The 25,807-nt window shown below is 44.6% G+C and overlaps 3 protein-coding genes across 5 annotated transcripts in view; 1 reads left to right on the plus strand and 2 right to left on the minus strand.

Annotated features, from left to right (window-relative positions):
* Positions 1 to 3,197: 3,197 nt before the first annotated feature.
* On the minus strand, positions 3,198 to 14,098 carry Polg2 (DNA polymerase gamma 2, accessory subunit). The gene is made up of 8 exons (XM_059271993.1): positions 13,562 to 14,098; positions 11,396 to 11,522; positions 11,150 to 11,255; positions 9,661 to 9,834; positions 8,172 to 8,312; positions 7,981 to 8,061; positions 7,277 to 7,377; positions 3,198 to 3,470 (listed from the first exon to the last, which is right to left on the minus strand). The coding sequence occupies exons 1-8, from the start codon at positions 14,094 to 14,096 to the stop codon at positions 3,305 to 3,307; spliced, it is 1,431 nt and encodes a 476-aa protein (XP_059127976.1). The 5' UTR covers positions 14,097 to 14,098; the 3' UTR covers positions 3,198 to 3,304.
* A 1,376-nt stretch (positions 14,099 to 15,474) lies between these two features.
* Ddx5 (DEAD-box helicase 5) lies at positions 15,475 to 24,417 on the minus strand. Of its 3 annotated transcripts, XM_059271995.1 has the most exons (14): positions 24,286 to 24,417; positions 23,551 to 23,734; positions 22,165 to 22,330; positions 21,492 to 21,588; positions 21,221 to 21,354; positions 21,051 to 21,116; positions 20,250 to 20,391; positions 20,006 to 20,166; positions 19,749 to 19,921; positions 19,063 to 19,173; positions 18,755 to 18,816; positions 18,612 to 18,671; positions 17,128 to 17,352; positions 15,475 to 16,938 (listed from the first exon to the last, which is right to left on the minus strand). In XM_059271995.1, the coding sequence occupies exons 2-14, from the start codon at positions 23,592 to 23,594 to the stop codon at positions 16,532 to 16,534; spliced, it is 1,848 nt and encodes a 615-aa protein (XP_059127978.1). In that variant the 5' UTR covers positions 23,595 to 23,734; positions 24,286 to 24,417; the 3' UTR covers positions 15,475 to 16,531. The 3 variants fall into 3 exon arrangements, with proteins under 3 accessions (XP_059127978.1, XP_059127977.1, XP_059127979.1); XM_059271994.1 differs by lacking the exon at positions 24,286 to 24,417 and having other exon boundaries at positions 23,551 to 23,816; XM_059271996.1 differs by lacking the exons at positions 15,475 to 16,938; positions 24,286 to 24,417 and having other exon boundaries at positions 17,209 to 17,461; positions 23,551 to 23,819.
* The window catches only part of Cep95 (centrosomal protein 95), a 31,388-nt gene continuing 29,088 nt past the window's right edge, over positions 23,508 to 25,807 (plus strand). The window contains exon 1 of the mRNA XM_059271997.1: positions 23,508 to 24,643. Coding sequence (XP_059127980.1) covers positions 24,625 to 24,643 — 19 coding nt within the window. The 5' untranslated portion in view covers positions 23,508 to 24,624. The remainder of the gene's footprint in view (positions 24,644 to 25,807) is intronic.

Raw genomic sequence — 25,807 nt, forward strand, 5'->3', positions numbered from 1 at the left:
AGATCAGATTTGGACTACAGGCTGCTCAGGACAACTTCAAAGTTGTTAGCTAAGATGATCCAGGCCTCACAGACTACTCCAGCCAGAACTTCAGATAAGCTCAGCACTTTCCCATTACACAGAGACTGGACAACAAATGATAGAGCTAGCTCTCCCCAAGACTCGACCATTATCCCCATTTCCTCAGGGTCCCCTAAAGATGCTGCCACCCCCAGACAACAGTAAGTAATTTTAAGAACCCTATGCCCACATTCCTGAGAGATGGGGTGGGTGGTTTTGGTTTTGTTTGTTTTATCATTCTGTGGGTTATTGATGCTTGTCATTGTCTAGGGGGGTTAGTTGCAAGTTACTGGTCATGGCCAGGGAGGAAATTAAGCAAAGGAGGTTAAATTCAGAGATCTCTTTCTGAAAAGAGAGAAGAGGGGATATAGGAATGATAGGATGAAAGAGTAGATTATTGAATCTACTTTTTTACTAAAAAGCAACTACTAGTCTCAAATATTTTACATTGGTATGGATTTTCATATTGATACAAATTTAAGGTTATTTTTATTACAATGTACTGTAAGGTATTGTACCTATGCAACTCATTTACAATTGTAATGTAAAGTTATGGTCCTTGGAAGCTACTATTACAGACTGTTTAGGATAACAAGGTAACATCAAGGTAACAAACTTGTAGTAAGGGTTTATAATGTAGACAGGAATAAGCTTTATTTAGCCTCATGTATTTTAGATAGGTAAGTGATCTTCAAACACTTCAGAGATCTACAGAATATGGCATTTAAGATGTTTTTAATAATATAAGGCTTTTTTCATGACAGTGAGATACATCTGCTTCTAGCAGCACCACTTCAGAAAGGATAATGGGCATTGAAGAAACTCCATATAGAGTTTACTTTCAATATGGTAAAGCTAGCCATTGGGCAAGAAACTGCCCTTGCCTTGACTGCTGACAGCATACTGTCCAAATTGGATAAGCAGGACACAAAGGAGATGAATGCTAAACTTTGACAAGACAAGGTAGGACAGTCCTTCAAAATTCCTGCTTCAGGAAGTTAGATATTCTAGGCCAGTAGGATGAAGATGGATGCCCCAACGTTACAGAGGAACCTTGGGTGGCTGTCCAGGCAACCAGCTGTCTCTGTCATTTCTATAGTTTTGGAAGTTGCTTGCTCTGCACTTCCTGTTTACTCAGGTAATATTATATCCTTCTCGGGTCTCTGATGGGAATCAAAGACTAGACAGTTATAGTTTTCCTTGTAACCAAACTTAGAAAAGAAACTTACAAAAGAGATGTAAAATGTGTAAGACTGAGAGACTTAAAAGCTTAAATTGTTTATCTAAGAAAATGTTTTAAGGCCTAAAAAGTTATTTTTAGGTTTGTAATACAAGTTATGATAGAAAGTGGTTTAGGTATAAAATGTTGGACTCACCAAGATAGGATAGATAAAAGAGTACTTTCTCTGAACTTGCCAAATACAAATGGACTGGACATTGTCAATGTAATTCTTGCCTGATAATTGTTCTTGTATTTTATTTATAATTGTGCTGTATATTATTTTACTGTGTTAAGAGTTAGAACCTTTCCTATTTACTTAAGACAAAAAGTGGGATATGTTGTGGGCTATTTGATCACACTGTGAAACTCTGAGACTGTGTTAATAAAATTAACCTTAAGGGGGTGAAGCCAGCAACTAGTTGACAAGAATTAGCCATAGAGAGTACAGAGGACCTCAGAGGATGGATAGAGACACAGAGGAAGGAGGAGGGAGGGACTTAAGAGATTCGTGGTCCTTTTTGGTTTGGGACGGGGTGGAGAGACATTCTTTTGCTGGGTCTCCATCCAAAAAGGAAGGTCAGCTTCTCAGCTTCTCTGATCTAGCAGGTGTTCACCCCAATATCTGCCTCCCGAGTGTTTGTTGGTAAATAAAACTTAGATAAAAACAACAGCACCCACTAAAATCTAGGCTCTGTCATACAGCTGTAATCTTAGCTCCAGGGAAGCAGAAACAGGAGGATCCTTGGGATTTCCTGGGGTGGCGCGCGCGCGTGCGCGCGCGCACACACACACACACACACACACACACACACACACACACACACACACGTGCACTTGTATTTATGTATTTACACAGACACATACGAGCATGGCTGGGCATGGCAGCTTACACTAATCATCCTGGGAAGATCAAACAGGAAGACGTCAAGTCCTAGGTTCAATTTTCAGCATTACAAACACAAAGGATATTGCAAAACAGTGGTTCATTTTCCATTCTACAGAATACCTACAGTTGGGAGTTGGGGATGTAGCTTGATTGATAGAGTATTTGTTAAGCATGTACAAAGCCTTGGATTTAATCCCCAGCACTACATAAACTGGGTGTGGTAGTGTACACCTGTAATCCCAGCACTCAGGAGGTGGGATCACAGGAGGATCAGGAGTTTAAGGTCTTCAGTGGCTACCCATCAAGATGCAGGCCAGCCTGGACTACTTTAGATCCTGTTCCCCAAAACCAAAATGAACCAAGCAAGTAAAATAGCAGAATAGGAAGACAAGAAGCACCCAAGTCCCCAACTATTTACTGATACACTAGCTTCGGACTGCCCAACCCCTTGATTTCCTTTTATTTCTTATTAAATTGATCTCGTCATGGTTCACACTTGGAGGATTTGGTTCTCACTGTCTACCATGTGTGTGCTGGGTACCAAACTCTTCAGGCGTGGTGGCAAGTGCCTCTACCTGCTGAACCACCTCAACAACTTTCTCGTTCGTTTGTTTTGGAGACCAAGTCTCGCTCTGAAGCCTAGATTAGCCTAGAACGCTCAACAAGCCTTCTGTCCCAGCCTTCCCAGTGCTGGGAGTATAGTAGTGAGTGCATCCAGCTTTAGGATTTTTTTCTTTTCTTTTTAATTTTTGAGACAAGGTCTCACCATGTAGCCCAACCTGGTCTTGCTTACTTGGCAGATCAGGATTTGTGTTTTCATAATAGACCATATCAAGGGGCTGGAGAGATGGCTCAGAGGTTAAGAGCACTGACTGCACTTCCAGAGGTCCTGAGTTCAATTCCCAGCAACCACATGGTAGCTCACAGCCATCTGTAATGAGATCTGGCGCCCTCTTCTGTATACATAATGAATAAATAAATTAAAAAAAAAATAGACCATATCAAAAGGGTAATAAAAAACAAATCAAAGAAAGAGACAAAAATGTCCATTTTATTATAAATACAAAAGGGCCAAAACCATTTTAATGTAAACTAACAAAATCAATAGAGACTATTTATTACAGAAATATAAAGAACTACACCTTTTTAGAAGATTCTAGATACTTGATTAGAAAGTCTTTCAGTTTGGAGATGTGCATCATTTCCTTCATTGTGGTGTCTCTACTTCTCAGCTGGATTAATCCACTTTCCAAAGTCGTCTCAGTGACCAGAACTGTAAAGAGGACGCTCATTTCATCATACCTAGAATCAAACAAAACACATGAGCACCCATACAACATCAGCTTTCACCCCAACATCTGATACCTTACAACATCTGATACCCATACAACATCAGCTCCTCACTCCAACATCTGATACCTTAGAGTCCAAGTCACTTGGACTTCAGTCAGTCATGACTGGAGAGTGGGACCAAATCACAACCCCCCTTTCTGAAGCATAATCCAAGTGAAGTTTTGAATTTACTGTATTGGCTAAAAGTCAGAAAAACTAAAACCTAAGAAATAAACACTGGCACCTGAGGGGGTACGATGAATGAATTTCACAATGACCTCAGCCTTTTGACTTTGGCTTTAATGACAGAAAAATACTTGTGGACTAAAGTCTCTTAAATAAACCGTATTATAGCCAGGATTTGGTATATAACAGATTATAACAAATCCACACTTCATTTATGACTTAACATGCTAACCTATTGCTTCTAATTCAATCATGAATAAATCCACACTGGCCTTCCTGATTTCCAAATCAGATTAAACATTCACTTTTAATCTTTTATTTGTATGAGTGTTTTGCTTGTATGCATATTTGTGTATCACATATGTGCCAGAGGGCAAAGAAGTTAATGGAGAGTTGTGAGCTGCCATGTAGGTGCTGGTAATCAAATCTGTGTCCTCTTGAAGAGTTGCCAGTGCTCTTAACCACTGAGCCATCTCTCCAGCCCCAAACACTCATTTTTTAAAAACTAGGCATGGTGGTATATGCCTGTGATCCCAGCACTCAGGAAGATGCGGCACGATGATCAAAGATTAAGGTAATACTCAGCTACACATTGAGTTCAAAGCCAGCCTAGACATGGATGAAATGTGTGTAGAGGGTAAGAGGTCTTTGTGCACAGATAAGCACTAGGGAAACCAGGAAAAGTTAAACATGCATGTTTATCTCTCCAAAGGAAGGATAAATATGGATGTTTGTCCTTCAAAGGATGTTTACTTATCCTCTTCACAGAATGCTGGGAAAGGCTGCAGTTTACAACCTTGTGATCAGTTGCTATTTGTAGGGCAGGCTTCACCTGAATCCCCCAGAATATTGTTTATCCCCGACTTTCCCTCCTAAATCTGGAGTACTGCTTCTCAGCCCATAAAACCATCCTTAAGAGTGATGTTGCTTGTACTTTACAACAACCTAAGTGACTTCTATGTTATCTTAGGCCCAGGCTAATCCTGACTCCCACGGTCATTGTGTTTACCTCAGTCATTCTTCCTAGACCCTTATCCTGAGCATTGTTTCTAAGTCTACAGAACCCATCTTTATGGAAGAGGCCATGTGTGTTTTGGAAAGAGTTCCAAGGAAAACATGTCTTAAGCTTTGTTGTACACTGGGGACTGAGTTAACTGTCATCAGGGTAACTTTCTTTCCAAAACTGTACAGTGCTTAAATATGGCTAAAATAAACTACCTGGTATCAGACTCTAGAAGGATGACCCAGCACTGGCTAACTAAGTTGGGCTGAACCAAGTTTCAATCTTGTTTCTCTGAGGATCAAGGACTGTTTGGCTGCAGGCTGGAGAGCTTGTAGGGACCCGCCCCTCCTCCCCTCAATAGATGTGGTCTCAAAAAAACCCTGTAACTCCAGTTCCAGGGGCCTGATGTCCTCTTCTGTCCTGTGAGCATTGCACACACATGGTACAAATATGCACACAGGCAAAACACCCACACACGTTAAAAAAAAAAAAGGGGGGGGGGGTTTGGGGATTTAGCTTAGTGGTAGAGCACAAGGCCCTGGGTTTGATCCTCAGCTCAAAAAAAAAAAAAAAAGAATGATTGCTTATCACATAGAACAACAAAAAAAAGTTTTCTCAACTCCATATATGTGCCACGGCACACCCATACTAGCACACACCCACACCCACACTAGCACACACCCACACCCACACTAGCACACACCCACACCCACACTAGCACACACCCACACCCATACTAGCACACACCCACACCCACACTAGCACACACCCACACCCATACTAGCACACACCCACACCCACACTAGCACACACCCACACCCACACTAGCACACACCCACACCCACACTAGCACACACCCACACCCACACTAGCACACACCCACACCCACACTAGCACACACCCACACCCACACTAGCACACACCCACACCCATACTAGCACACACCCACACCCACACTAGCACACACCCACACCCACACTAGCACACACCCACACCCACACTAGCACACACCCACACCCACACTAGCACACACCCACACCCATACTAGCACACACCCACACCCATACTAGCACACACCCACACTAGCACACACCCATACTAGCACACACCCACACCCACACTAGCACACACCCACACCCACACTAGCACACACCCACACACATACTAGCACACACCCACACCCATACTAGCACACACCCACACTAGCACACACCCACACCCACACTAGCACACACCCACACTAGCACACACCCACACCCATACTAGCACACACCCACACTAGCACACACCCACACTAGCACACACCCACACCCACACTAGCACACACCCACACCCATACTAGCACACACCCACACAAGAGCTAATCAGCAGTGAAGAGCACTGGCTGCTCTCACACAGGACCTTCCCAGCATCCACATGGCGGCTCATAGCCATTTGTAACTGCAGTTCCAGGCTTCCATTGCCTCATGCTGGTTCCTTCCCATGGGTACCAGGTACACAGGTGGTATACATCCATGTAGGCAAACACAGAACTAAATAAATCTTCTAAAAAATGATTCCTAGCCAGGCAGTGGTGGCAAATGCCTTTAATCCCAGCACTTGGGAGACAGAGGCAGGAGGATCTCTGAGTTCAAGGTCTACAGAGTAAGTTCCAGGACAGCCAGCACTATGTAGAGAAACCCTGTCTTTAAAAAAAAAAAATTTCCTAGCTTTTCCTTTCACAGAACTTTATGCCTTGAGCTAATTGCCATAGCAAGGAACAGTATTCGACAAGTATTTACAGATATATCTCAGTTATTCAGGGATGAAAGTTAAGCATATAAAATCAGAACTGAAAGAACATCACTGGAATGCCTTTCCTGGACAGCATTGGGTTCTGAGATTTTTGTTTGTTTGTTTGGTTTTGGTATTTTTGAGACAGGGTTTCTCTGTGTAGCTTTGGTGCCTGTCCTGGATCTCGCTCTGTAGACCAGGCTGGCCTCGAACTCACTGAGTGCTGGGATTAAAGGCGTGCACCACCACTGCCCGGCTGTGTTTTACTTCTATGTACGCATGTCTGCATGTGCATGCTCACATCCGCAGTACCTGCGGTGGATGGAAGAGGTGGCTGAGTCTCTGGAGCTGCAGGTTCTAAGTGAGTAAGTGATGTGAGTGTCTCAACATGGGTGCCGCCGGAACTAAGCCTGGGTTCTCTGGAAGAGCAGCAAGCACTCAGCCATCTCTCTAGCCCCATTTGAGCTTCTGGTTTCCGAGACAGGGTTTCTCTGTGTAGCCCAGGCTGTCCAGGAACTCACTCTGTAGCCCAGGCTGGCCTGGAACTCAAGAGATCCACCTGCCTCTGCCTCTCCAGTGCTGAGATTAAAGGTGTGTGCCACCACCGCCCAGCTCCAGCCTCATTCCCCTCCCCCAACCCCCAGAGCCAAACCCAGGGACCAAACCCAGGGCCTTGCGCTTGCCTAAAAGCGCTCTAGCACTGAGCTAAATCCCCAACCCCCAGCCTAATTTTTAAGATTATATTTAGAAGAGATTTGTTTCTATTAGTATAATGAAAAATAATCAAACTAATGACAAGGAAGATAATCCTTACTTTGAATAGAGTTGCTCTAATGAAGACTGCACAGTCTCCAAATAACCAGGCCACACAGAAATTCCATTTTCTAGTAATTCATTACGTAGCCCTTGACAAACCTGGAGGAAAAAAAAGATAGATTTCAAATATGAAAGAAAAGTGCTTGTAAAACTCTAAACCACTTTCTTCGATCTCTAAAATCCACGTAAACTGTTTAGTTTTACAGTGTTTGAGTTTATACACTGAACAGCATACATCATTTAACAAGGAGGAAATTAAGCAATGCCAACTGAATATTGACTGCAAATCTTTCAAGAAATAGTTTTACACCAACCAAGAATTATCACCATTATCATTCAAAACACAAACAGAAAAGCCATGTTAACATGTTAACTGTAAAGTCATGTGACAGGTGAGAAAGGGACAGCCTGAGAAACCCCAGCACGGCATTCAGGAAGTCAACCACACAACTGCTTCCTGACAATTTCCTAGCAACCCGCAGTAAGACGGCTCAGTGGGGAAAGGCAGTTACTGCCTGGGCACCTGAGTTCCATTCCCAGGGCCTGGACCCACACGGTGGAGGGACAGAACCGCCTCCTAAGATGTCCTGGCCTCCGTACCACACAGGAGCACCCTGGCCTCCGTACCACACAGGAGCACATGCACAGAAAGTAAAATGTAAGATCTTAAAAACTCACGTCAATTAAATACATTTAACCCACCTGTCTCAGTTCTGCTGTCGGGCCTTTGCCCACGTCCAAAGCAACCTTAACAGGGGCTAAACAAGGGTGAAGTTTAAGCACCTGAGACAAGGGGCAAGAAGAAGAAGGAAAGTTAATGTATAGAAGGAAAACCAAACAACAAAAACCCACATAATTTTAGTTTCCCAGTCCGTGTGAAATGGCAAAAGCACCTTTCGATGAAGGCTCTTCTTCTTTGCAAAGGAGTTCTCTGAGAGCTGGAAGGAATCGCAGATGTAAGCCATCGTTCCTAGGTCTAGGTCCCCATTCACAGCCAGAACACATGGAACCACATGTTTCCGCCCATCTCGACCCTTCACAGAAGAGAATAAAATAAAGTACTCTTTAGCAGAACTTTTTTCTTGTGTGTGTTTCTTTTCTTTGTTTTTTTTTTGAGTCAAGGTTTCTCTGTATAACAGTCCTAGTTGTCCTGGAACTCGCTTTGTAGACCAGGCTGGCCTCAAACGCAGAGCTCCGCTTGCCTCTGCCTCTCAAGTGCTGGGATTAAAGGCGTGCGCTGCCACCACTGCCCAGCTTTTTTTTTTTTTTTTTTTTTTTTGGTGTGTGTTTTTCAAGACAGGAACTCACTGTATAGCTCTGACTGTCCTGGAATTCACTATGTAGACCAGGCTAGCCTCAAACTCAGATCACCTGCCTCTGCCTCCCTCGTGCCAGGATTAAAGGTGTCGGACACTATGCCCAGCTAGCAGAACTTTTTCTTAAAGTTATACATTTTAGACTTACACAATCAGAAAATAAAAAATAACAAATTCATTTTATAAAGCACCTACCCCATGCCAGGACCATGCTGAGCACTGGGCCCAGATACAATGACACTGTCTTCTGCTTCAAGTTCAATCACCTGTAATGTCAAACCTAGCAGCTCCGCCTCTCTGAGAGGATGAGCTGACTCACCTGGAGTGGGCCTAGGCCCCAGAACTTTCTCAGTGCTTCCTGGGAGAGGCCTGCTATTTGGAAAAGGAACATGTGTAAATAGCTCCTTTACCATCATTATATGTGTGTGATTGGGGGGGGGGGGGGGGGGGAATACAAGTGTCAATACACGCATCTGAGGCTACCTTGGGGTTACTTTCATCACGTGGGGACCGGGAACTGAACTCAGTTGTCAAGCTCAGCAGGAAGTGCTTTTACCAGCTCAACTATCTCTAAAACACTGGCTTATTTTTTGAGCCAGTATTTGACTATGTAGCCCGGGAAGGGCACCACCCCCTCACATCACATTCCTGGCACAAATACACAAATCAGAAAACTTCTGAAAGATCTGCTCAAATACAAAGTAACTCGCCTCTTCAAGAAAGCCAGGAACATAAGAAAGGAAAAGGTAAAAGGAACTATTCATCTGGAGACCAGAGACAGGTCAATCCCATGGAACATGGTGCTCCAGACTGCATCCTGCGCCTGCCAGGCACATTACTGGGATAGTCAATTAAATCTCATGGGCTTTGTGGAATGGCTAATAGTGGTGGGTTACTGTTAATTTCCTGACCTTGATGGCTGCAGTCATGGTTATGTGGTTGAGTACTGTCAAAAAAATGTAGTTATTAGGGAGTCGGTCACAGGACCCCATACAATGATCCTTCTCTGGTTCAGAAAACAAAGAATCTGGGTAAAGGACACTTGGGAGCTCAGGGTGACACACACCTGTAACGTAGACACACTCCCGGGATACATGTGTAGGAGTTCTTGATCTCCAAGGTTCCACAGTGTCTCTATTGGTTCCTTTCCCCAGGGAAAGCTATAGTAAAGTTTGCTTCCCTTTCGTCCTGCTTCATCTTGACAGTCGGTGCTGCTGAAGTTAGATGGACTCATAGCAAACTGCAAAACAATGGGTCTTGTTGGTTTGATGAGATGTTAATCGACTTTTGCTTTGTTTTCTGAGACGGGGGTCTCTCTCTATAGACCAAAGATCCTCCTGCTTCTGCGTCTGAGTGCTGGGATTAATTCACTTCTAGTTCCACAATTACCTCTGAGCATGAGGGTTGCCTGAGACTTTTATCCAGCAACAGGTTGAAAAGTAGTTAGGTCGGGAACGTAAAGGTTCAGCCACGGCATCTGAGCTCAGCGGATCTGTCCCGAGGGACCCCTGATACCCACTGGAACCATAAGCAGCACCACTGCACAGAGCTTTCTGTTTGTATCTCCTATTCTAGCTCTCTTAGGAATTTGGCACAGCAGTGTTGAGTGTGGCTCAGCAGCAGAGTGCTTGTCCAGCACATTCAAGGCTTTAGATTCCATCTCCAGGATTTCAACAAACTGAAAAAACCCAAACGGGTGGGCTGGAGGCTCACACCTGTAATTCCAGCTAAACTAAGAAGGTCGCCACTAGCTGTAGGTCCAGCTGAGCTGAAAGTGAATTCCATCCAGGCCGGCTTGGGTTAGAGGGTTGCCTTGTCTCAAAAAAGCCCAAATCTGGGCCACTGAGATGGACAAGGTGCTTGCTGCTAAGCCTGCATGAGTTGGGTCCCCAGAACCCACAAAGTGGAAAGAGAGAATTAACTCCCTCCAGTTGCCCTTTGACTGCCAGACATTTGCTATGGCATTTGTGATGGGCTTGCTCCAAATAAAAATACAGCAACATTTTTTTTTTTTAAAGATTCATTTTCATTTATGTGTACCTGTCTGTATGCCACACGTTTACAGATGCCTTCAGAGGCCAGAAGAGGGAGTCAGATTCCTCAGAAGTGGAGTTACAGGCAGCTGTAAACTGCTTACCTGGGGTGTTGGGAAACAAACTCTGGTCCTCTGGAAGATAACTGAGTCATCTCTCCAGCTACACACTCTTTTTTTTCCCCCTTAAACTAAAACTAAAACAAATGCACGTGCACGTGCACGCGCACACACAAAATACCCAATAGCTACCTCAAGTTCTATTTATAAGCCAGGTGTGGTGTATGTATGCCCTTAAGCCCAGTACTCAGGAGGCTTAGGCAAGTGGATCAACATGCAGGGAGTGTTAGCACTCTTTATAATCCCAGTGCTTAGAAAGGTAAGAAGTTCAAGGTCATCTTAGGCTATATAACGGAGCTTGAGACCAGCCTGGGTGACATGAGGCCCTGCTTTAAAAATAAGTACAGAAAGGCAAATAAATAGAAGAATTCAATATTAATTATCGAAATGATTACTGCAGTACCTTTCTCCACCACAGAAGCCTATGACGCAACCAGAAATCAAACCACTGGCTTGAATTTCTTGCAGGAGTAAACCACACCAATGAAGCTTCAGTCTTTTCACCAACTCTTTGTATATATATATGTTAAAAAACAAAAACAAAAACCAGAAGTTAGCTTTTAAGGAGATTATATGATGTATCCCAAAGTGGGAATGATTGATTCTTATTATTTAAGTACCAAACCAGGTCATCTGCCACATTTTGTACCTTTTAACACTGCTAGGTATCTGCTTAGTGTCCGAAACAGGATGGAAACACACTCCAATCTGAGCAAGACCATAAGGTAGCTTTCTGTTTACCAGATCCAGGCCATTAACATAGTGCTCCAAGGCACCTGTCAAAAAAAACAAACCAATCACTGTAGAAATCTATCGCACAGAGGTAAACTGCCAGTGAGTTTGAGCTGTAATTACCATTGAACTTTAGGTAGTGACTCTTCAACTTCTCAGTGTGAACATTTTCAATCTACAAAACACTACGAGAATAGTACAACATGCTAGGTGTGGATTCACACTTGTTATCCTGGTACTTGGCTGAGGCAAGAGGATTGCTCACACTTTTGAGGCCAGCCTGGACTACATAGTGATTTCAAGGCCAACTTGGGGTACATAATGAAATCCTGTCTCAAAAGGAGAAACAAAAGAATGAAATAAAGTCTGTCCTATTTGAAGAAACAAAGCCAGGTGTGGTCCTATTTACCTATATTCCCAGCACTTGGGAGGTAGACAGGAGGATCAGGAGTTCAAGATCATCCTCTGCTACACAGTGGGTGTGAGGCCGGCTTCCGCAGCAAAAGACCCTGTCTCAAATAACAAAAACAAAATCCCACCCCCAACCAACCAAACGGCACCTATATGCTCTTCACCTAGACTTGTCAATTAACATTTTCCCATGTTTTTTTCTCATTCACTCCAAACACTGTTATCATTTGTTTCCTAAAAATAGTCTCTATTATTAAAGTATAAACTTAACTAAGAAGGAATATCATCCAACACATGGCTGGTATATTTTTTGTTTTAATCCTCACCCCAAACTCAGTTTTTCCTTTTTTTTTTCTGGCTCATTAAATAAGGACCATGGACTGTTTTGAATAGGCATCTTCAACCTTTCAATCAAGAACATTTCCTCAAGGCTGGAGAGATGGTCCATGGGTAGAAGCAGTTGCTGCCAACCTGAAGACCTGAGTTCTGTCTCTGGGGCCCACCTGGTAGGAGAGAATTAGCTTCTAAAAGCTGTCCTGACTTCCATATGTGCGCTGTGGCATACCCATATATACACATACAAAATAAGTTTAAAAATGTAATAAATCAAAAGAACTCCTTCCTGTCAATTTTGCTTTTTTGTTCTGTTTTATTGAGTCAAGGTCTCACTTATGTTACCCACACTGAACTGAAAAGTCTCATTTTCACAGTCTGCATCCTTGAAGGTAGAGATTTCACTTAAGAGACCGGAAGGTAAAAAAGGCTGATGTTTGGGAACATGGTATATGAGATTACTTAATGCAATCAATGCTAAGAATATGAAATAAAATACTACAAACTAATCACTTTGTTTTGTTTTTCGAGGTGGGGGTTTCTCTGTGCAGCCGTGGCTGTCCTGGAACTTGCTTTGTATGTAGACCAGGATGGCCTTGAACTTGATCTTCCTGCCTCTGCCTCCCAAGTGCTGGGATTAAAGGCATGCGCCACCACCGCCTGGCTCATTTTTATTTTTTAGAACTTCTATATCATGTTGTATTTGACTTTAAAGAGAAAGATGCAGGGCTGGAGAGATGGCTCAGCGGTTAAAAGCACTGGCTGCTTTTCCAGAGGTCCGGAGTTCAATTCCCAGCAACTACATGGTGGCTTACAACCATCTAGAATGGGATCTGAAGCCCTCTCTGGCATGCACGCAGACAGAGTACTCATACCTAAAATAAATAAATAATAATTTAAAAAAGTAAATAGGAAGATGCGTACAAATCATCTTCTAGATGGCAAGCCAAAAAATTACCTAGCAAGGAAAAAACAGTGGCATTAAGTCGACAATTTCATGTATGTAAAACTGAAGAGTAGACGAAGTCTTTGAAAATGTTTTGGTACCAATGGAAGTTTAAATATGTTACTGAATTAAGGTCCTAATTCTGCGGGATTGAGTTCTAAGGGGTTGCTCTTCAAACTGAATGCTTTCCCCATTTCCTCAGGCCTGATGCGGGCATTTGCCTTAAGGTAGATTACCTTGATTGAATGTTATTTAAATTAAAAAAAAAAAAAAAAGGAAATCTGGTCATTTTTTTCTCTTTGGAAACCCAAGGCCAGTTGCTGTCTCCAAACTTCTGAAGACTTCCTTTCCACCCCAAACCTGTTCAGAAGCACGAAACGCAAAGAGCCGTACCGTGAAGAAGAGTCTCCCGTAGTTTCCCAGAAGTTTTTAATAAGTTCTCAAGAAATGCCACTAGCTGTTCTTTACTCAGCTCTTTGTCTTGCAAGATTTCGCGTATACACTCTGGAGAAACTAACCTGAAGGCACTGTCCCCGGCCTGCGAAGGGCCTGGCTCGTGGTGGAGGGCGTCCACCGCGAAGACCTGCTCCCTGAACACCACCATGGAGGACCACCATTGTGAGGCTAGGTTCTTTCGCAACTCTATCCCCAAAGGTCCAAGGCCCGGGTGGCACCCGCTCAGGAGGGCAGCCGGGCTGAGCTGCTGCGGCGTCCCGCTGAGAAAGTGCCTTCTCCGGCAGAGGTCTACCAGCGCCTCCCGGTCCTCTGCACGCTCGGGGGCCGCCAGCTGCTGCGGCCCATCTGCGGGACCCGCACACCCAGAGAGCCAGCACCTGCAGGCACTGCGGCAGGCCCGGACCATGCCACCTGAGCGCATGGCTTCCGGAGTCGGGAACACTAGCGCCTCCGGTGGGAAGTCCTGTCTCATAGATGAACATCGGACCCTAGCACGCAGGCGCGGCGGAAACGACCAGCTGCAGGCCACGCCCCCGGAAGTGCGCCACCGCTGACCGCAGCCTCCTTGGGCGTATCCCGCCTCCGCCCGCGTCTGCGGTTGTTTACGAACTTAGGGATTTTTCCGCGTTTGGCAGCTCCACTCCAGCTTTTACACCATTCTATAACTACTACGGAGTTAGCATCAGCTCGTGTTTTTCCTAGTTGCCAAGACTACCAAAATGTTGTCCGGGACAACGCTGGTGTTAAGGCCTAGCGTTCAATCCCCAAGAGAAATGCGTTCACTACTGACTTCCGTGTATACAGTCTGGCTGTTCTTCAAACATCCTAGTCCTTTAGTTTAAACCCCAACGTCCCCAATGTTGGCAAATACTGCCACTGGTGGCCCACTTCATCGACCCCCTGGGTGTGGCTGGAGCGGCAGGTCTTTCTGGACCTTTAACCTCCATTAACGTCCAAAAACCAAAGTACCCCCCACCCCCACGACAAAGTTTCTGTGTTAACCACCCTGGCTGGCTGTCCTGGAACTCGGGTTTGTGGACCAGGTTGGCCTCGAACTCAGAAATCTGCCTGCCTCTGCCTTCAGTGTTGGGATTAAAGGCCTGTCTGAACTTCAAAGTTTCCCTTAAAATGGTTATGGATCCCTGAGAGATCTGTAAACCTAGCAGGTAACATGCTGTACTCGTCTAGGGAAAAGAGAGCAGCTTGTTTGTAAGCCTAGCAGTTTGTGTAACCTGTTTGAGTGCAAGTTAATGGGGTTGGGGAGTGTGATGAAGCACAGGCCAGATGTGGTAGCTCACTCCTTAAATCATTAGCTCCAGCACTCAGGAAGGGCAATCTCTGATTTCAAGGCCAGTCTGGTCTGTGTATCAAGTTCCAGGATGGCTAGGGTGGGGAAGGTGGGGGCTGCAAACCCCCAGGTATGATGGTCTACGCAAATAAATAAAGGAGAGAATGGGGAGAAAAACCACATTTATTAGTTAAGACAACCACAGGCTGGACACAACACACATGCTAAAAAGTGGACTGTCTTTTAAAACTTCAAAGGTAATTTTTTTCCAAGCCCCACAATCATTTCCATAATATTTACAAAATAAAAGGCCCACATTAAGACATTGAACAGTAAAGTATGTAATAAATGTTCTAATCTACCCATAATTAAAAATCATGAATTTGACTAGCCATGCCATTGGAAACCACTCAGGGTACTTGAGGACGAACCAGTTTTCAATGTATCAGCCCTGGAAAATATTCGCTGTTAATCCCAGCTCCCACCCCCAGCACATTCTAATTTGTTCTACATTTTATAAATAAGGAATTAACATCAAAGCCTGGTTTTTTTTTTACAAAAAAAATTTAATTTCCTTTAGGACTTTTGTCCTGGGCAAAACACACCATTTTCTGGGAAGACATTTAGATCTGCTGATAGCCATCTGAAATAAAGCTGTTGGGAAATTCACTTAAAAACTATGGCTATCCCCTGGAACTTTCTAGCAGTAAGCACATCTCGCATCTCATCTTTAGAACTCTTTTGGCATGTTGCCCAACTTGGTTACTTTGGAGGTTTTCCTTCCTTGTGTCGGAGTACTGACTAGTCTACAATCTGAACACCTCTAAAATGCCCTGAAATAATGTGGAGACATTCCTGACTGCCAGTCTGGCTTTAAGAACCCTGGCAAGTTGGTAAGGACTAGACCCTACAAAATAAGCTGCACTAAGGACAAAGCCCACAGCTCTTGGGATAACAGTCTGTCAGCTTTGTGTATTTTGGAAGTTAACAATACAGCCAAAAGCCAGAATAAAGTATGTCATCACTTAACTGTTTTGCAAAAGAACAGTCACCATGTTATATCCCTGATGCTGAAAGCTACTGACAAATTTATAAAAATCCACGGTCTCTAAAATTCTTCCCACATGAGATATCTTAAGGGCCTCTGATTCCCTCACCTCCTAAGTCCTAAATCAAAGAATGGCAAATAGTCAACTTTAGTTTTTGTGTAAAAATAAACACCAAAACGAAAGAAAATCCCCCCCCCAAATTATACTACCTAAGCCAAGTTTTACATGACATTATATATGTAAAATAAAGTACAATTTCCACTTAATTCAGTCTTCAAATATCTTTTATTGGAAGGCCATGCATTGCCTTCATTTATTGTATTTGAAATCACTGTACAGTTACTTTTGTGAAAACACTGCCTGCATTTTCTAGTACAAAAAAAACCTAAAAATTGTTTCAGGAATGTAGAGAAATATCCAACTTAAATAGCGAAAAAAGTGCACCATAATCACTGCTGCACTGCAGTCATTTCTGCATTTCCCATGTTTCTTAAATAACTATCTTGTCTGATAACACACAATATAAAGAGCAATTATGAAAAACAGACATTTACATATACTTCTAAAGTCTTATTGAGAATACCCTGTTGGCATCGGATAGCCAATCATAGGCGCAGCAGCTGCGGTAGCAGGATATGCATATGCCTGTTGGTTCATACCATTGTGCATATTCGCAACATTACTTCCATATTGCTGAGTGCTATCATAACCGTTCTGGTAAGTCCCTGTTGGGTTACCAGTCCGAAAACTGGTCTGTATACCAGCAGATACAAAATTACTCCCAAAGCTCCCATTGGTGTAATTTGCAGCACTGTAAACACCATTCTGAGTTTTAGCCCCAAAATCTCTCTTCAGCAGACTAGAGTAACCTCTGTCATAATTTTCCCTGTCTCTAAAGGTATTAAATCCACCCCTTTTGCCCGCAGAGTATCTGTCACGACGATCATCCTTCATGCCTCCTCTACCCCTGGAACGACCTGTCAAAAAAGTAAGTGACAATGGGTCAATTTTATCTATGGCATAAATGTGCCAACATAGGAGTTAGCTCTATTCATGCTGGGTTTTTAGATTTCTTAGGTTTCAAAATAAATTACTTACCCCTCCAATCCCATTTAAAATACTTTGTAGACAACGAGGTGACCCCAACTACCTGTAACATCTCTTACCTGAACCTCTGTCTTCGACCAACTGAAGCAACTTGGGATTAATTGCTTGATTAGCTTCCCGAAGCACAGAGATAAGGTCGCTCACTTGCTTTATGTTATTAGGTGTAAAGAAAGTGTATGCTGTGCCTGTTTTGGTACTGCGAGCAGTTCTTCCAATTCGATGAATATAATCCTCTGAGGAGTTAGGGTAGTCATAATTGATGACAAATTTCACATCTTCCACATCTGTAAGGTGTTGCAGTGTGGCAAAATAGCAATGTACGGAGTTTTGCACACCACAACAGCCAGACCAAAAATAAAAAGTTAGACAATTGTATTCCCAAGAAGGTACGGGCTGCAAAAAATACAGTTAAAATGGTTATCCATTTCCTGTAGGAATACCATTGAGGTAGAAAAAAAAGAGGGTGGGGCAGGAAAAAAAAAAAAAAAAGCACATGTCAGCTGTATTAAGTTATCACCCGCCCATTGACAGCCTATGGAGGGAATGTGTATTCTCCTTAGCACATTCCCAAATTGGCAAAGTCCCCTTTCAGATCATCAAGTGACATCTGAATGCTTCTGCGCAGTAGGGCCACTTAAAAGTTTCACAGCAACCTCTTCATGTGCTCATTTTTGAGGACCTCTAAAAAAAAATGTACAAGGTCCTTTGCATTACGATCATCAGAAGTTCAAAATTCTGGCCACACTGCTCGTCTTGCCAAGACCTTACAACTGCAGCTGTAAGAAAAACATACCTGTCCCCCAAAAGTTGTTTTAATGCACTGTGTCTCGTCTAGGCAAGCACTTCCAAGAAGCCAGGATTCACTTGAGAATGTGTCTCTCTCTGGCAGGTCTCGACATGACGACTACTGTGTAGGTGAGGGAGGAACTTTCAAGGCACTTTCTTTTCCCACTGACTATGTGTGAGAAGTTGATCCTGCTCTAGGTCTCATGTGCCAGTACTCACCAATTTGTAAAAGGCTTAGTACCTTTTAAAGCTGCTCTCTCCATTTCAAACTTGAACAAAAATTTCATTGAACATTGAAGTTTGGAAATATTTCTTCGACATTTCAGCAAACTCACTGAAACTCAAAGACCCACAGATCACAGTGAACAGTTTGAAACAATGCTGTACCATGGCAATCATGCAAAGCATGGGACAGATGAAATACCACGGCAGTGAACTGTGAGGTAACTTCCATTTTTTTCCCCCGGAGAGAACAGTTTATGGGGCAGACGTGGTATGTTCTGCCCTTTGAAGATTACTGGCACACTTTCAGCTTTTCACCTCTCTAATCGACTGGAAGCAGCCAGCCGATCACTAGTCCTCCATCCCCCTCGAGTCCTCCGATTGTCATGCCTAGGCCTTGCCACAAAGACTGCACCTTTATGTGAAAAAAACTTAGAAAAAATGCAGAGGTTAAAGAAAGCAATAAACTTTCTTTAAAAAAAACTACATGGAGATCTTCTGGGAAACCAAGCCATGAATTCGAGTTTGTACTAACCTAGCCCTCTGGAGGCCACATCGGTAGCAATCAGAATAGGAGCTTTTCCGTGTTTGAATTCTACAAAGACACATAAAAAGACCATGAATCCAAGCAAATGTTACCAAGTTACAAACCAATTTCATCTTATCGGAAATACATACCATTTAGAACCCAGTCACGTTCCTGTTGACTCTTGTCACCGTGGATGCCCATGGCAGGCCACCTATATCAACAAGTTCTATTAGTGCACTCACATTTAAAACCTAAAGGCAGAATCTACCAATATTTAACCCTACAGCTCTCCTACTGAGCATAATATCCCTGAGCTGTTACCACTACACTGTCACTGAAATTAATGCTTGTAATTATTACCTATACTGTAGCACAGGATACCCACAAAACTTCCTGCTTCTGATCAAAGTACTTTTGCCCTTTTCTAAAGTCTGCCTCAATGCAGGAAACCACATACCCATCTCTCCTCATTTTTCTGGTAAGTTCATCACATCTTCTTTTGGTTTCAACAAAAACAATGGTTTTATTCTCCTTCTCACTCATGATCTCTTCCATTAGACGAATAAGTCTAAAGAAAAAGAAAATTTTATGTGCTTAGTGAAACAGTTGAATGTATATCAACACAAGTCAAAACACATGCCCATTAAGCCACTAAGGCGATTCTGTTTTTTTTTTTTGTTTTTTGAGACAGGGTTTCTCTGTGTAGCTTTGCGCCTTTCCTGGAACTTGCTTTGGAGACCAGGCTGGCCTCGAACTCACAGAGATCTGCCTGGCTCTGCCTCCTGAGTGCTGGGATTAAAGGTGTGTGCCACACCTTTAATCCCACGGGTCCTTTATGACCCGTGGCTTTCCTTTCTTTACAGAAGTGTTAGGTACTAGCAAGCACAATATCCAAAGAACATAGATTTCCATGAAGACTGGCATACCACTCTGCGTGCTTGCGTAGTCGCTAGGTTCGAACTCTTAAGCTTTTTTGCTTACCAGTCAGGCAGGGAAGTGGTTTATTACCAAGCTATATCCCCCCAATAAACATTTCTTAAAAAGAATGTATACCACACTAAATTTCATTTTAAGACATCTTTCAAAGCTAATTACTCTGTTGTATAAGCAAGATTTTCTCAAACTGCTAAAATTTAAACTTACTTTTCATCCTTTTCAACATCATGACACACATCCACAATCTGAAGAATGTTATGGTTTGCACTCAGTTCTAGTGCACCAATATTGATATGAATATAGTCTTTCAGGAAATCTTCGGCAAGCTGTCTTACTTCTTTTGGCCAAGTTGCACTCCACATTAGGGTTTGCCTATCAGGCTACAAAATTTAGGGAAATCAATTAGCTTGCAAAACTAAGAGTAAACTTAGAACTGATTTTTACAAGAACATAAGGATACATACTCTTATTTGATCCACAATTTTCCGTATTTGGGGTTCAAATCCCATATCAAGCATCCTATCAGCTTCATCAAGGACAAGGTAAGTTGTTCTTCTCAGGTTGGTTTTCCCACACTCTAAAAAGTCAATCAGTCTTCCAGGTGTTGCAATACAGATTTCCACACCTTTAATTAAAGGAGTAAATGTGAATATAATATGTAAAACTTTCTCCCTATTAGTAACAGAGACCCCTTTAATGATCATATACCTCTTTCCAAATCACGAATCTGTGGTCCCTTGGGAGCACCACCATAGATGCAAGTAGACTTCAAGCGACAAGCTCTACAGTATTCAGCAGCGACTTGCTGCACTTGCTGGGCCAGTTCTCGAGTCGGTGCCAGCACCAAGCACTAAGGGGGGAGGAAAAAAAAAATATACGTAAAATGCGCTTTTAGCACAAAACAGTATACTAAAGTGCTGTGTCTTTGTGGGGGTAAGATGTGTGCTGACTATTCAATTTAGATGGACACAAGATTTTATTTTACTTATTTTTTGTTTTTCAAGACAGGGATTCTCTGTGTAGCTTTCTTTACGCCTTTCCTGGAACTCACTCTGTAGCCCAGGCTAGCCTAGAACTCACAGAGATCCACCTGCCTCTGCCTCCCGAGTGCTGGGATTAAAGGCGTGCGCCACTATCGCCTGGCAAGATTTTATTTTTTAATTAATTTAAGACAAGGTCTTGTCACTAAAGCTGGTCTCCAATTCCTGGATCCTCCAGTTTCTGTCTGGGATTACAGTACTGAGATTATAAGCATGGACCACTATGCTCAGGATAAAGAGACACTGGTTTAAGAGAATTCTTTTACATTTACTTATTGAACTCAGTCATCAGATTGGATGACAAGTATCAAGCTTATTACTGTCCTTGGGCAGTACTAGGTTTTAAATTGCTACTCAAGTTCCATCCTCCACTTCCATAAAAGTCAAACCAGCTCTAGCAAATTGGGTGGGTTATGTAGTCTACAAATCTCTGCTCTAACAACCAAAAAAATTTACAAGACATACTTACAATAGGCCCATCACCCCTCTCTAGGAATGGCTGATGATTTATGTGGACAATGGCAGGCAGCAAATACTATTGGAGATGAAGAATAAAAACAGCAGTAATTGTATTAAAATGCTTTAAAAAGGATTACCCAGGTCGCCTCTCCCAGAATAGCCAAGTTTTTCTAAACTTACAGATAAGGTCTTCCCAGATCCAGTCTGAGCTACTCCAACCATATCCAATCCACTTAGAGCAACTGGCCAGCCCTGAGCTTGAATAGCAGTGGGTTCAGTGAAGTTCTGTCTTGCAATCACATCCATGACATTTGCTGTAACCAATAATACCATTTTAGCAAACAAACAAACAAACAAAAACAAACAAACAAACAAACAAACAAACAAAAAAAACCTTTTAGGCAAAGAGAGAGACCAAATGAAAAGGATGAAGAATAGAATTAGTCCTTACCAGGGAAGTTTGCTTCATAAAAATTCAGAACAGGTTTTGGACAGTTGTGACCCCGAACTGTAATTTCCTTGCTTCTTCTGTATGTATCTACCTCTTGCTGAAAAAACAAATCATTTGTCTCAATCCTCAGTCAATTACACCCACAAGTTCCCTATAGCTCAGTAACTGTTTTATATGTACTTCTAAAAAATCCGGCCCCGGGCTGGAGAGATGGCTCAGAGGTTAAGAGCACTGCCTGCTCTTCCAGAGGTCCTGAGTTCAATACCCAGCAACCACATAGTGGCTCACAACCATCTGTAATGAGATCTGGTGCCCTCTTCTGACCTGCAGTCATACATGCTGTATACATAATAAATAAATCTTTAAAAAAAAAAAAAATCCGGCCCCATAAACAAAAACCCTTTTAGCAATAAATTTTTTTATACATATTTTAAAAAACAAGGGTCTCACTCTGTAGCTCAAATACTCTGATTGGCTTGCCTGTCTCCCTCGTGGTAGGATTAACCTGGCCTGGCCAATACACAATTTTTACACAGAATAAATTCAGTGGGACATGTTTGGAAGTTAAACCACAAATAACTCTCCAAATCAAGACATTTGCAAGGTATGTTAGTTTTTTCCATCTAATTGAGCAGAAGCTGTCACCAAGTAAAAGCTACATTAAATTACTCACCGCGGTGCGCCTTGCCAAATCAGGGTGTTCCTGATAAAAATTCTTCTCAAATTTGGGCAGCTCATCAAGATTCCACTTCTTTTTAACTAGTTTCTCCCCAGGATTTCCAAACTTCTTTCCAGAGAGGGGTCCTGTTCTACTCCCTCCGAATCTCGGTGCACCAAATCTACGGGGGGGGGGGGGGACCCCACACTGTAAAAGAGTTCTATATACAGGTTTTACACACCCACGTTTTATTTAATGGCTTTTGATACCGAGCCAAAGTGCATTTCTGGAATCCCTCCCAATTGTCATTCTCTCGACAGCCATAACTGGCACACTATTTCTTTACTGTAGTCCCAAGCACCCTCTTATTGAGGCCAAACAAACAGCCTGGATATCAGGTCGGAAACTGCCCAAACGTCTGATGTTCAGATTACAAGGGCAGATAACAGCTGGAGACTCCATATACTCTCCCCACAAAGCTTAGGAATTAAGAGTCTAGGAGCTGGGCAAGAAGGGAGGAGCTTAACAGGGTTATTTTTGCCACTGTTTTCGACTAAAGGAATCGATGTTAAAGAATAACCGGACTGCGCAGACAATGTGAGCAGGTGAATGAGGAGGGTGTCGCGGGCAGGGTAGAAAGGGGTGCACACGCCGGCGAGCCGCGTTTTGGGGAACGCCGCGAACCGCGGAAGCGCTACAAATCAAGGTAGCAAAAATTATATAACGCGAGGGAAAAAAGAGGAGGAGCCGGCGACAACCGGGGGAGGAGTCCCGGGCCGGGCGGCGTTCCCGCTGGGGCGGCGCTTCCTTCTTTGTCTCGCATTTCTCTCTGCGCCACATTTTCTCGACGCTGCCATTTTGAGCGCCTCCGCCGGGCGGGGTAACAAAGGCGCCGCCGCCATGTCCGAGGCCGGCATTTTGTGGCCGCGGCTCAGCCGCATGGCTCAACCCGCCGACGTTGGCCACCCTCCCGGGCACGGATGGCCTCGAAAGCGACCCCCCTGCTCCCCGGTAACCCCGGGAGCCCCTAAAACACCCGCCGGAAGGTGGCTCGGAACAACGCCTCGGGCCGCCTCAAAGGCGCGGCGCTTCCTTGCTTTCACCCGGCCCTCCGGACTCCCCCCAACAGCCGCGGGGTCGCCGGGGGCGCCACGGGTCCCGGTCCTCCCAAGCCAAAAAAAAAAAAAAAAAAAAAAAAAAGCGAGGTTGAGCCCAACTACCAAGAACGTCGCCTCGAAAAGGCTTTTTTTAGTCGGGTATCCGAAATCAGCAAAACGCAGGGCCCCCTTGCAGAAAACCGCCGGGTCGGCCGGTCGGTTGGGGCCCCGAGCTCCCGCCGCGCCGCCCTCCCATCCCCCACCCGCCGCTCGGTCGGCCTGACAGGTCCCTCGCCACACTCACCCTCGATCCCGGCCGCGGTCTCGGTCACTAGAGTAACTCGACATGGCGTCAATGGTTGCGGTGAGAGGGAAAGACCCAGTCAAAGAGAATCCAGTTGCGACGAGTCGCGGAGAGGAGGCCTCGGCGACGGCGAAGCCTTTGCGGGGGCGTCACCAGCGGAGGGACGGCGGTGACGAGGCCGGAGCTGTAAACCCGAGGACCGATGGAAATGAATGAGGTGCCGGCTGCGTCCCGGCGGCCGCTTTTATAGCCTGGGCCGCCTCCTCGCCGCAAAGGACGATGGGAGCCGCTCTATGACCTAATCGCCCCGCCCCCTGGCTGGAGGCCTCAACGCCCGCTGGCGTTCCGGAATCCGCCATGTCTTCGCCCTTCCCCCCCCTCCGCGGACGCTCCCTCCCCAGGCGCCCGTTTATCACCCCCCCTTCACGACAGGGTGACACCACCGGAATGCCTCGGCCCGCACTCTTTTGACCACACCACCGTCTCTCGTCCTGCCACACCTCACACACGCTGCTTCTTCCCCCGTGGCCGGGCGGTCATTAACATGGCCAGCGCCGGCCCCCTTGCCGTCTCCACTTGAAGATGTTTACGTCCCCACAGACTCCCCCACGCCCATTCCCGAAGAAGACGGGGAGGTGGAGCCTGCCCTTGTCACGTGGCTGCACCCCAGGGCTAGGCGGGCCGCACTACTTCTTCGCTGGGCATCGGCGGAGGAACACCTAACCACGAACTCACCGGAAGCGCGGCCCCAACGCCCCGGGGAGATCGGCCGGGCTGCTGGGTGACCTGGCTGCCTGGCCCGCCGACCTGAGAACCCTTAAGCGGGATCTAGCCCGCGGGGAAGGGTGTCTAGAGCCCGCAAACTGCCGCCGAAGCGCGTGCTGCCAAAGGAAGTGCTCCCCTGACGACCAATCAGCGGCGAGAAGCCGTTTTAACGTCCCTCCCTCTCCCTGCCCTCCTTCCCCGCTCTCTGGTTCCTACCCCCTCCTACCCGCTCCGGCTCTCTCCGGTTCGGCCCTTCCAGGACACCGTCGCCCGCGCTCTCGGAGTCCGGCCGCGACCTTTCTTGGCAGTATGGCCAGCTCAGAGGCTGGTGAGTCTCGGCCTGCAGCGTCCAGCTGGCCTCGGGCCGACCTGAACCGTGTCTGGGCTTCTGGAGAGGCTCGTGACTGTCGGACAGTGCTCACAGTCGCCGGGGTGGGGCCTCTGAATTTAGGGTCGCAGCCTCGGGACCTTTTGGGGTGTCTAGGCGTGGAACGGAGACTTGGGATGTGACAGGACTTCTTTGGCGAGTCTGGAACACCCGCATCCTGTCTTTACAGAGCAGTCAGGATCCTTCTCTTACTCGAGTTTTGTGGGACGTGTATTGATTTTTTTTTTTTTTTTGAGGCATGGCACTCATAAGATCTTTTGATGTCCTCCAGAGTCACCGATTTTGTCTAGTACTGCCTTTGAAAAGCCAGTTGATTTGGTTGTCTGGGACGCCTACCTCCTCACCAGGACAGCATACAAAATGGTTGTCATGGCTTAACTGCTGTGAGAAATGGGCATCGGGAGGGAGGCGTAATGGGCATGGCACATTCAGACTGTTGTCTCCAGAATATCTGTCCGTCTCATACTGGAGATGTGTCCAGTTCTAATGTGCCTTCTCTAATACCAATAATTTCAGGGTACAGATGTTTTAAGCTTTCGAGATTGTTGCTGAAACCCTTAAACTTGGTCCTGCACTATAGGGGAGGGTAAGAGCTGTTTAAAACAAAAAACAATGGGGAGCAGTTTTATTAATGTGCTAATTCAGAGCCTAGCGATATTTTTATGTTTTCCTCATGTTTACCTTCGTATACATCAAATATAATAAAAAAGAAAGCTAACCAATGCATTAGTGTCGGTGTTGTCATTATCCCAGTTCCTAACAGCCTAAATTAATCACTTGTTTGGGCACCAGAGAGATCTTAACTTACACAAGCTAATTGGGAATTTGGAGCCATCCCCGTTAGATTCTGGCAACTTCAGATTATCATTTACAACTGTCTTATGACATTCCTGCTTACCTATAAGTGTATTGTAACTAAAAACACCCATGTAAGTATAAAAATACTGGTAGATGGATCTTAGGTTGCAAGAGTAAAGTTGGATTGGACAATAGTTTTGACTGTGTAGGAGCTGGAAGGCATCCCAAGAAATTAAATACATCTTTTGAAAATTTTTGCTCAGTTGAGTGTTTGAAGTTTAGTAACAAAGTCCTTATCTTCTACAG

This window comes from Peromyscus eremicus, chromosome 8a, assembly GCF_949786415.1.
Source record: "Peromyscus eremicus chromosome 8a, PerEre_H2_v1, whole genome shotgun sequence".
In the NCBI taxonomy this organism is placed as follows: Eukaryota; Metazoa; Chordata; class Mammalia; order Rodentia; family Cricetidae; genus Peromyscus; species Peromyscus eremicus.

Excerpts from the sequence above, each read along its gene's own strand:
- Polg2 (XM_059271993.1), bottom strand. The coding sequence starts at position 14,096 with ATGAGACAGGACTTCCCACCGGAGGCGCTAGTGTTCCCGACTCCGGAA. Across the intron at positions 8,313-9,660 it reads GGAGTGTGTCTACGTTACAG|GGTCGAGATGGGCGGAAACA; the intron begins GTGTGTGTCACC and ends TCTTCTGTGAAG. Across the intron at positions 7,378-7,980 it reads CGACAGCAGAACTGAGACAG|GTTTGTCAAGGGCTACGTAA; the intron begins GTGGGTTAAATG and ends TTTTTCCTCCAG.
- Ddx5 (XM_059271995.1), bottom strand. The coding sequence starts at position 23,594 with ATGTCGAGTTACTCTAGTGACCGAGACCGCGGCCGGGATCGAGG. Across the intron at positions 21,589-22,164 it reads ATTTGGCAAGGCGCACCGCG|CAAGAGGTAGATACATACAG; the intron begins GTGAGTAATTTA and ends TTGTTTTTTCAG. Across the intron at positions 18,672-18,754 it reads ACGTGACTGGGTTCTAAATG|AATTCAAACACGGAAAAGCT; the intron begins GTATGTATTTCC and ends GTGTCTTTGTAG.